The 11566-nt window shown below is 28.1% G+C and overlaps 1 protein-coding gene across 1 annotated transcript; it reads right to left on the bottom strand.

Moving 5' to 3' along the window:
- Window positions 1-9640: 9640 nt before the first annotated feature.
- On the bottom strand, window positions 9641-10718 carry LOC18096970 (abscisic acid receptor PYR1). The gene has a single exon (XM_006385591.3). The coding sequence runs from the start codon at window positions 10648-10650 to the stop codon at window positions 10018-10020; it is 633 nt and encodes a 210-aa protein (XP_006385653.2). The 5' UTR covers window positions 10651-10718; the 3' UTR covers window positions 9641-10017.
- Between the last annotated feature and the right edge of the window lie 848 nt (window positions 10719-11566).

Genomic DNA, 11566 nt, shown 5'->3' with positions numbered 1-11566 from the left:
GCAATGGTCAGATAACCCTATCAGCAGTGCTATCAACTTATGTAAAGTGAAAAGTATCAGCCATTCAGGACTGCCATATTTTTTAATCTATTCTGCTCATCGAATCGAAGCGGCAATCGAGACCAAGCGCCAAGCTGGCATTCGCTTTTAAGGGAAAATTACCTTTGTTGAGGTGTCAAATTAGGGTGTGTTTCTTTAAGAGGTGCGCAAAAAACATGTATTATATGCTTTTCATGGCGCACCTCATAAATAAAACTCTCACACCCCGTGAAAAAAATATGTATTACATGCTTTTATAGAGGTGTGCCGTGCCGCACACCTCACAAATAAACACTCTATAAGGAATTCTAACATAAATAATTTTTTTAGTTAATTTTATTTTTATCATATTTATTTTTTTATTTTGTATTATTTTGTTTTTTTTTGTTTTTTTATTTGAAGAATTTTTTTTTATTTTCTGTATTATTAAGATTTTCTAGTTTTTTCCTTTTGTTTTCTATATAAAAAATTGTAATAGTTTTTTGGCATGTGAGAGTTAGATGGATGGAAATTAAATATTTTTGATGTCTCTCTATAATTATGGTATTCTTGATTTTTGAGGGTTTTGACTTGTAACAAATCTTGTCATCCGTTGTTTCTGTCCATGTTAGTTGGCAAGGCAGTTTTGCTTCAATTAATATTAGAGCTCAATGATTTTTAATAGTTTTTGTTGGAGGTTGTAAAAAACGTGTATTAGAGCTCAATGATTCTTAACGATTTAATGTTGTGCGCCATTAAATAACCATGGTTAGAAGATGTCACAGAACATGACGTACTCGTGTATGAAGAGATGATGAGGTGAACCTGAGTAAAAAAATGTTTTGTAATTAGTGTGTTGTTTACGTCTATGTCAATTGTTGTTATTGAAAATTTAGATAATAAGACCCCTGATAGGTGGCCCACACCAAGATATTGTATTAGGAATCCACAATAGAACGACCTACATGAATATATTTTGTTAGGAACCCACGCTGAGATGGATCACACATAAAAAAAATTAGTGGTGGATGACAGTTTTGATTAAGGTTCAAACTCGAGGGCAAATTCTTTCCAGCCTAGAAAGAATTATACAAGAGATTTTTGAGAAAATAAATATTTTTTTTAGTTAATTTTATTTTTTCTATATTTTATTTTTCTATTATATATTATGATGTCTTTTCTAGTTTTTACTCTAAACATGATAAAGGAACTTAAATTGATTGATATGGAACCATTTAATTTGACTTCTTATGTTGCTTTACTGGAGCTAGCTATGCTTATCTGTACTTTAATACTTTAATACACAGAATTATTGAACATTATTGCCAAGTTCTATCTAACGCAGATCCTTTTGTTTCTTCCGGCGGAGGCATGCATTATATAAATATGAGAACAAATATTCTCAACTACTTTGAGAGAGATGGAATTTGCTTATTATACTCATTACTGATATATATATATATATATATATATATATATATATATATATATATATAGGACCTAATTCATGCAAGCTGTGTGGTCAATTATGTAGTGGTAAATTGATCTAGTAATTCACTAGCGATGCATACAGGAGCAAAAAATAACATTTTTTTTATATATAAATTAAAACTTTCAATGACCAAAAACATCATATTTAATTATTAGAAAGATATTTAAAAAAAAACTCAAAAAGAAAAGAAGATTGTTGATGGTAATTTTCCCAAAAAGAAATGGAACTAGCTATATCGTACGTAGCTAAATAAATAGACATAAATATAACCCCATCATGATTTAGAGTAAAAATATGCCTTCATCATGTGTAAATATGTTGCGATCTTCGAGATTAGTCTTAATATAATATTGCATATGCTGTACAATTATATTATAAGAAACTCTAAAAGATGTGATTTAATTGCAATAGAGAATTGCTCTCAAGCCTCTTACATTTCATCGTGAACTTATTATTTAAGATTTTATATTTTGATCTTCAAATATTTTTTTAAGTGATTGCATCCATTAATTTGAGGCCAAATTAAAAAAAAATTAATTCAAAATTTTTGACCAAGGAAAAGATTAGAAGGAGGACAAGAGTGGGAAAAAAAAACAGTCAAAAAGTTCATTTTGGTCTTTCTTTTACTTCATTTTTCTTATTTTTTTATCCCTGATTTGAGAAAACAGAAAGAAATTAGATAGGTTTTAGTGGTAGAATGAAAAAGTTTTAGATGACACTAATTCGGGCCATGAAAAAAGTTTATTTTGGTGTTAATGAGTTTCATTCGATGAGAAAAATTTATTTATTTTTCATTTAAATTTATATGAGGTGATAGATCTAAGTTCGAGAAGTTTTTTTAGTTGATTTTGAGTTTTGAAATGAATTTTTGGGTTATTTAAGGCCTTATTTGGGTTTATTAAGGTTTTTAAAGTGTTTTATAGATGTTTTGGGTAAACAATTAGTTGGAAAATGATATTCTAGGTCAAAAAGTTATCAACCTTGATTTTTCAACTACCATAGTGGTGAAATTTGGGGGGAAAAATGACATGTCGTCTGCATCAATAGAACAAGTGTCACTTACTTCTGTTTTTTTTCAAAAAAATTACGGACAAACACCATGTCATTTGCCTCTTAATAATAATAATAATAAAAAACTTAGTTAAGGTGGGCATACACCCTTGGCCTTTTCTTTCATTTGTTTTTTTGATACTTTTATTTTCTTCTAGCAACTTCATCCTTTATTTGCTGTTTTTTTTAATTTAATTAATTTTTTAACAATTTCATATGATTTTTTTTATATAGAATATGATTAAGTTTTTACTCATTTTATAGATAAGAATTTTTTTTATGTTACGAGACATTCTTTTTGTATAGCTTTACTTAATTTTTTTCCCTTTATTTTTATTCATTCTCTTTTCTATGTGTTTTTTTATTATAATTTTATTAAATAAAAAATTCATTCTAAGAAATAATGTTATTAAATATAATCAAATCGTTTCGAGATCAGATATCTATAACCATATATATATATATATATATATATCTCTTAACTTTTCAATTTAGTCGTTGGTTAAATATAATTTATTTTTACTTGGTTTTCATATAAAGTTATAATTTTTTTTTTTAATATGTGTAGCATTGCATAATATTTTTTTCTCTTTGATTTTACTTAATCGTTTTTATGCGTGTGTCTGTTTCTATTATCATTTAATTAAATAAAGAATTTATTCTAAGAAACAATGTTATTAGAAACAACGGGATAAAATCAAATATCTTAATTTATATTTATCTCTTAATTTTTCAAGTTCAATTTTTAGTTGTCGTAGCAATTTTTTTTTAATGTTATATTGGCACATATAATTGTTTGATTTAATAAAGAACTTATTCAATGATACAAAGTTATTAAATACAATTGGATACATGACCAGATCAAATATCTTGATTTATATTTATTTTTTTATTTTTTAATTTTAATGACTGTTTTGTTTTGCATTTATTAACACAAATAATTATTGATTTATTTAATTAAATTATTTTTAATTTTAAAAAATAAAATTATCCGAATCACAAGTAAATATATGGTCATCATTATACATTGTTGATAATACCTTACATATGTTCTTTTAATTAATACTTGTAATCCGGTCACAAGCTGAAAGCTCAACAGCCTAACATGGAAGATTAGAGAAGTTGACATAACAAGTATTAATTTGGAACAGACGCAACATAGACTGATAACATTTTTCTCAAACTCTACATAGATTATGACTGGCATAGCAATAATTGATACGCAAATGAATACCCAAATCGCAAGTCAATTACAAACCATCATTCAGTACAGCTGCAAAGACATCATCCTCTCCTTTTAAAAATGAAAAGAAAAAGGAAAGAAATCTTCAAAATCGGACTTTCCACACGTTATTATGCCTTGACTGTTATATACAGCCACTCCTGGATGATCCGGTAGTGGCCGTGCATGGGGCTTCAGTTAGTACTTGATAGGCTAGTTTGGTATTGCGGTTGCTGTTGTGGTTGTGGTTTGAAAAAAGTTGTTTTTATAAAAAGTACTTTTAGTTGAGGTTGGTTTGAAAAAATAGGTGTTTGGTTAAAACTGTGGTTGAAATTGAGGTTGAACAAAAAGTAGTTTAATATGTTTGGTTAAAAAAATACTTTTCAAATTGAGGTTATAAAATAATTAAAAAATATTTTTAATTTAAATATTGAAGATTTAACTACTATTATTACATCATGAAATAAATAATATTGATATCAAATATTTTTTATTATTCCATTAAACTATATGCAATGTCATCACATACAAAATCTATTCAACAATGATTATATTTTTCATGGTTTTTTAAGCATGCAACAACAAAAACTGAATTTTTTGTTACGTCATCAAACGATATCCTTCTAATTTTTTGAATAAAACACAATTAAAATAAAAATAAAAACTGAATTTTTTTAACTGGATCGGACCCGGCAAGAACATAATTGGAATTGCGATCAAATTTCACAAATGCTATGTTATCATGCGATATCCTTCTAATTTATGTAGTGTTATAAATAATATTAAATACTAGTTTTTCGAGTAAAACTCAATTTAAAAAAAAAAATTACAATTTCATTACGTACAAAATTCATTCGACAAGAACGATAGTTTTCATGATTTTTTGAGCGTGCAATAAAATTAGGTAAAATATTATCAGGAATAAAATTGAGATTACAATACGAGTAAATTTAATTCACCTTAAACTATTTTTTTTAACAAACAAAAAAAAATATTGTTCACGTTCACGTGAATAGTGCGAGTGAAATCAATTAATTACACTGGTTTTTTTTAAAAAAACAAATTTCATGTGAAACAATACGAGTGAATTAATTTAATTCACTTGCATTGTTTTTCAGAATTAAAAAAAAAATACTGTTCACGTTAATACGTGAACAGTGTTACAGTGGAGCATGGCTCCATTGTTGGTGTTAATGTTTAGACGAGAAGCAGCAAAATGCTGCTTCTCAAAAACCTGTGGCACACCATAGTTATCAGTGGGTCCCATAACAAAAAAAACTGCTCTTTTAATTTTACCAAACACTAAAAATTGTGGTTGCGGGTGAACCTCACCCGCAACCACAATAACAAACACCCACTAAGTGTGTGTTTGGTATTGCGGTAGTGGTTGTGGTTGTGGTTTGAAAAAAGTAGTTTTATAAAAAGTACTTTTAATTGAGGTTGGTTTGAAAAAATAGGTGTTTGGTTAAAACTGTGGTTGAAATTGAGGTTGAAAAAAAGTAGTTTAATGTGTTTGGGTAAGAATGCTTTTGAAATTGAGGTTATAAAATAATTTTTAAAAATATATATTAATATTGATAGTTTTAAATTTAAATATTATAGAATTAATTACTCATATTACATTATGAAATAAATAATACTTTATATAAAATATTTTTTATTATTCCATTAAACTATTTAATAATACAATTAAATAAAATATTATCATGTATAAAATTGATATTACAGTGCGAGTAAATTTAATTTATTTTATACTAGTTTTTCGGTAAAAATATATTGTTCATATCACATTGCAAATAAATTTAATTCACTCTAAACTATTTTTTTAAAAAAATATTAATAAAATTAATACATTAAAAAAAAAAAAAAGTTTTAACAGTGCACGTGAACAGTGTACCATGTACACTGTGCCTGTTAATTGCACTGTTCAGTGAACAGTGCAATTAGCTTGCACAGTGAATGGAAATCATGATTTTCCTGCTTTTCATTTTTAACGTTTCAGCCGCAAAAAAACACGTGGGACCCAGACACAGTAAATCAAGTTTTTTCATTACCAAACGGCTGCGAACTGCGTTTTAATTAAAACGCAGCCGCAGCCGCGTAAACAAATGGACCCTAAATAATTTATAGGGCAATCAGTCTTTGGTAAAAAAAAAAAAAAAAGAGGCATAGCTGAAAATGGAATAGCGGTGGCCGGAAGTAAGGAACTTACTAGAACTGGGCTCGAGGTCGAGGTTACTTTACCGGATCTATGACTTCTGGCGACTTTGAATGAATATGAGTGCAGTCTTGAATATACATAGATTCTTCCCATCTAGAAAATCCAATCCTGCCATAACAGGTGGTCAGTCTCTCTCCACCGTATGGATAGAATGGACCATCCCCGTGACTAAACTGTATTACCTTCCAACGAGGTCCAAAATGCTGTTGCTAGGTGATGGATCAGGGTAATTAGATTTTTCATTGTAGGTCTAGATACAAATTAATATGGATTCCTGCATTTAAATTATCTTCTTTTTTTTGTTTAGAAAAAAATGAAAGCAAACAATGGTATTTTAATCTTTTCAAATGGTTTAGTGATCATTTAAAATATATGTTTGTTTTTTTTAAAACCAAACAATAAAATTACTTATTTACAGCTAACATCAAAAGATTTAGGAATATTGACAAAGTGTATGCATGTTATTTTCACTTATTTAAATACATTAAAAAGATATTTTTATTCTTAAAAAAATAAAAAAAAAAATTATGCGTTTAAAGAGTCTTTTTGTCCTTTCACCTAGTTTTTTGTAATTTCTAGAAATATAAAAGACATTTTAGTATTTTTAATTTGGATAGTTAATTTTTTATTCAAAAAAAATGTTGTCCCGTGCTTATTACGCTGTCAGCGTATGGGTGGCGTTCATGCTTTTTGGATGGTGTATACGACACTACCCAATAGCCAAACTTGCATTTTCACTGTGTTGTTGGAAACACCACCATGTTCTTTTCATATTGGTGTGACACGTGCAGTAATAGACAGTTTATAGCTGGTAGTTATTTTTTCTCTCCCATTCTTTTCTCAATCTTCCAAACAAAGTACATTATGTTTTTTATTTCTTATTTTTTCTCTTGGTCATTTTATAAAAGTTTTTTATGTTTTCAATTTAGTCTCTAAATTACAATTTATTATGTATTATTTTTTACAATTAAGTCCTTATTCTTTTGAATTGTGATTTGTTTCCTTAGGTTTTTTGTTAAAGTTTTATTGGTTTTCAATTTTATACTTCAATCAAAGTTTATGTTGTTTTATTTTTTTTCAATTTAGCTCTTATTCTTTCGATCTTTTTTTTTGTTAAAGTTTTTTTATTTTCAATTTAATCTTTCAATTGAAACTTTTTGTAAGCCCTTTAATTTATTTTTTATTTTGATTTTCACCCTCATTCTTTTAATTATAATTTTTTTTTTGTTTTGAATCCTTTTGTGTAATTGATTTTTTTTTCTGGTTCCATCCTTTGACGTTTAATTTGTTGGGGATTGAGCTTCATAATTTTTCTATATGTGGTGCTTTTGATCCAATGACACGGGTTGTGAGTTTGAAAAGTTAATGCGGTTGGACAATCTTTTTTTTTGCTCATTTTCTTTTATGATTTTATCATTCTACATTATTTTTTAATTTTTTTTTCTATGGTTATCTTCAATTTGTTTTCTATCAATTTATCTCAATCTCATGACCTAAGGCATGAGTTTGCAGGCTTTTTTTGAATAGAAGTTTTTTTAAAAAAAATTGTTCTTTTTTTAATTTTTTATATAGATGGACTTAATTTTTTTTAAAAATATTTATCTTGAAATAATATTTCTAAGATGTTTTGACTTGCATAATATTTTTTTTCCTTTTATTTATTCAATCAATTTTATATGTATTTTTATTTATTTTATTTTTTTATTAATTTTGATACATAAATTTAGTAGACACAACCAGATAAATATCTTGATCTATACTCACCTTTTAATTTTTCCAATATCTTTTTTAGTTATTATTAATGATTTTTTATTTATTTATTTATATAAATAATTATCAATTTATACAATTAGATTTTTTCATAAATTTTTTTATTTACATTTTACATCTTTTTATGTAAAAAAAATATATTAAAATAGCTTGCATACCTTATTTTTTTAAAAAAATAATTTATAAATCGTGGCGGAAAGCGGTTCAACTAGCTAATTAATATATATATATATATATATATATATATATATATATATATATATATATATATATATATATATATTGTTACTTGTAGAATAAGATTCCATTCTTACTAAGCAAGTAACTAGGAAACAGTAAATATTCTATATATCTCAACAGGAGAGAGAGAGAGAGAGAGAGGGAGGGAGGGAGATCAGCGTCTGCGAACCATATATATCATAATCATATACGATTTGGGTGGAAATACGTATTGAAAAGTTTAGGGAGTGATTAATTAAGACATTCATTCTCGAGAAAGAATTTTAGAAAGTGGTTTTAATTGTTTTTTAAAATATTTTTTATTTGAAAATATATTAAAATAATATTTTTTTATTTTTTAAAAAATATTTTTAGTATTATTATATTAAAATAATTTGAAAATATCAAAAAAATATTAATTTAAAATAAAGAAAAAAATAAAAAAAATTTAAATTTTTTTTAAAATGTTTTTGAAATGTAAAAGTTAAAAAAAAATATTATTTATAATATACTGTGAATAGATTGAAAGGTGAGAGAAAAAGGCTCCACTTTCACAACTGGATTCTCATACTGAAACGACAGGTCAAAAGCATTAGATTCTATCAAGACCACGAAGAAAAATGAATCCATACGGTCCCAAGGTGACGCGACGTTCGGTGTAGCAGTGTGCTTTGCTTTTCCGTTCCCTCTGTTCAAATTCATAGCTACCTAGGTTACTTTTAACTCATGCACAGCAATTCATATTCTAAATTATTTTCTGTTTTGTTAGGAAAGGCTGATATATCTTGTTTCTGTTTAAAAAATAGATGGAACAATTATTGTATCAATAATAATTTTTTATTTTGATTGTTCGATAATGAGAAATTTCTTGATATTTTTTTTTATTCTAGGTTAAATTTTTTAGGACAATCAGAGTTTAAAAATGCCTTACAAGAATACTGATGGTTGAACAAAAATACAAATCAGAGTTTAAAAATGCTTTACGAGAATATTAACGGTTGAACAAAAACATACAAAATAAAACATGGACTCATTAATGATATTTTTATAATTTTGTTCATAAAGATCATTTTATTGAGTTATTTTTTTAGATCAATTTTTTTTTAAATTTCATCATTCAACGATATAAACATTGAGAATTAAGTTTTATAATTTATTTTAATTTGCTTTATTTAGGATTATCAAGATGTTATGAGTTTGAAAAGTTAATATAGGTTAACTCGAGTTGCTCTAATATATTGTCATCTCAATATTTTTTTTAAAATTATTATCTTTTATTTTTTTATCAAACTATATTTTTACTAGTTGTCCAATTTATCTTTAAATTCATCAAGCATACGAGGTCATAACAATTCAATTCTAATTTTGTTTTATTTAAATTAAAATTATATTTGTTTACTGACTATATATAAATATATAATACAGTTCCGAAACGCTAAAATATTCTAAAATTAAAATATATCGTTTAAAATGAAAAAACAAAACACCTCCGGAATGAAAACTAATTCGCCCTTCTTATCTTTCATTTCATGTATATTTGATCTTTCTCATTAATTCTTATGTAGTCCAAATTTAATTTAACCAAAATGTACGACAGCCGAAACTAGCAAGAATTACGGTAAAGGACAGAACTAAAGAATGACAAACAGACCAGGAAAACACAAATTCCTTAATTTTCACAAATTTTCGAAGCTACCAAAACTGAAAATCTCTGTACAATTGCATTGACTCCAATGCCCTTACCTTCATCTTCGACGAAATCCAACAAAGCGTTTTGATCGCATTGGTAGAAAGAAAACCAAAACAGCATAATCCCAATGGAAAATTCAAGTGGCATCAATAGTCAATCTTTTCCAACAAAATGGCATTTTCATTTTTCCCCAAATACACCAACTGCCCAAAATAAGAAAGGAGAGATAACATACTAATTACAATACTTGATATATATATATATATATAAAGGACTTCTTCTGTTTGGTGAATCTTTGCCTCTTTGGGTTTTGTTTGTTTTTTCTTTCGGGTTACTTATTTACCGTCACCGTCTCGAACCAAGCTTTCAGCAACAGACGCAAGTTTTTGGAGATTCAGCTTGACAACAGTATCAGCAAACAGCCGTGCTTCTTCCTCGGTATTCCCTTCAGGTACGTCAACGACATAGGATTCTAAAACAACGGTCCGGATCTTCCCTTCACGTTCGAACCCATGCACTGTCGTCACCGACCTGTAGTTCCTCAACCTATGTTCTCCCCCAATAATACTAAACCCCGTGAGCTGCTGTTCATCATCCAATATATCAAGCCTCTCCGTGCTTGTTGCTGCAGGCAAGCCAGAGATCACGTTCACGTCTCGTGTGGATCCGACGGTCATTGTGAATCCTGGACCCACGCTGCAGCTCTTGATGAAGTGCTTGTAGGTCTGTGGCTTGTCAAAACGGCGGACAATAGACCAGACGGTGTCGTTAGGAGCGCTTATGAGTTGGGCTAGAAGAGAGGAGCATTGACCTGCGCTGATTCTGTAGGTGTGGAACTCGGTTATGAGAGGGGCTAACTCTTCGGATTCGGACTGAGTTAAACCTGATGGGATGGTGATGTGGTGGGTAGTGGAGGCAATTGATTCTTGTTGTTCTGGGTCTGTCATGTCTTTTGATTTTTGAGACATAAGAGTTCGAGTCCTTGAAAGAATAAGAAGGAAAGATGGTGAGCGGGTTTTTATATATATATATTTTTTTTTTTGAAGGGAGGGGGGTTTTGATCAAGCAGGTGGGATGGAACTAAATGGGTTTCATGTTAGTTGCTTGACACATCAACCTGGCTAAGCTCCAAAGCCGACCTGCTTATTATTTTTTTATGCTGATTTTTGCTGCATTATTCTGGTTTCTTTGTGATGGATCTGTAGGATTTCGTTTTGTTAATTTTAATTATTATGCAGAAAATAAATACTATAGAGTTTGCTGTGCACATAGACACATAAAAAACTGTTCACTGTGATAGTAAAATTACGCTTTTATTCTTTGAAGAAAATTTCATTTGCCCTGGTTTTGAGAGTGATTTGATTTTTTTCAAAGGATTTGATCTTTTTCAAAGGTTAGTCAATAAAGATTTGTAAGGGGTTATTTTTATCTTTTTATGAACAATAAAAATACTTACCCCCAGTAAAAACAATTGAGCAGTTGGCTTGGATTTAGAAAAAAAAAAGCCAAGATTTCAGGGGTGATTTTATCTTTTTTATATAAATTATTTTTTATTATTACATAAATATAAATGTTTTTAGACTTTCTGCTCTTACTAATTAATATTTTAATAAAAAAGATGAAGGAACGTAGATATCACGTGATGGTGTGTGGGAGGCGTTTGTACTTTTTAGGTAGCGTGTACAGTGTGTACTGATAGCCAAATTTATTATTCCTCTTGAAACGACGTGTAATAATAATTGATGAGCGGTTTGTTGCTGATAATAATTTCTTTTTTTCTCTCTTGCAAAAGAAGTTCACCATGCCTTTTTTTTTTCATTTTTCATGTTTGGTCCTTATATTTCTGATTGTTTATTTTAGTCCTTGGCTCTTTTAGAAAGTTCT

The sequence above is a fragment of the Populus trichocarpa genome, chromosome 3 (genome assembly GCF_000002775.5).
Source record: "Populus trichocarpa isolate Nisqually-1 chromosome 3, P.trichocarpa_v4.1, whole genome shotgun sequence".
Taxonomy (NCBI): Eukaryota; Viridiplantae; Streptophyta; class Magnoliopsida; order Malpighiales; family Salicaceae; genus Populus; species Populus trichocarpa.
Note: the sequence above shows the minus strand (reverse complement) of the source record. Positions and strands in the feature narration are given on the sequence as shown.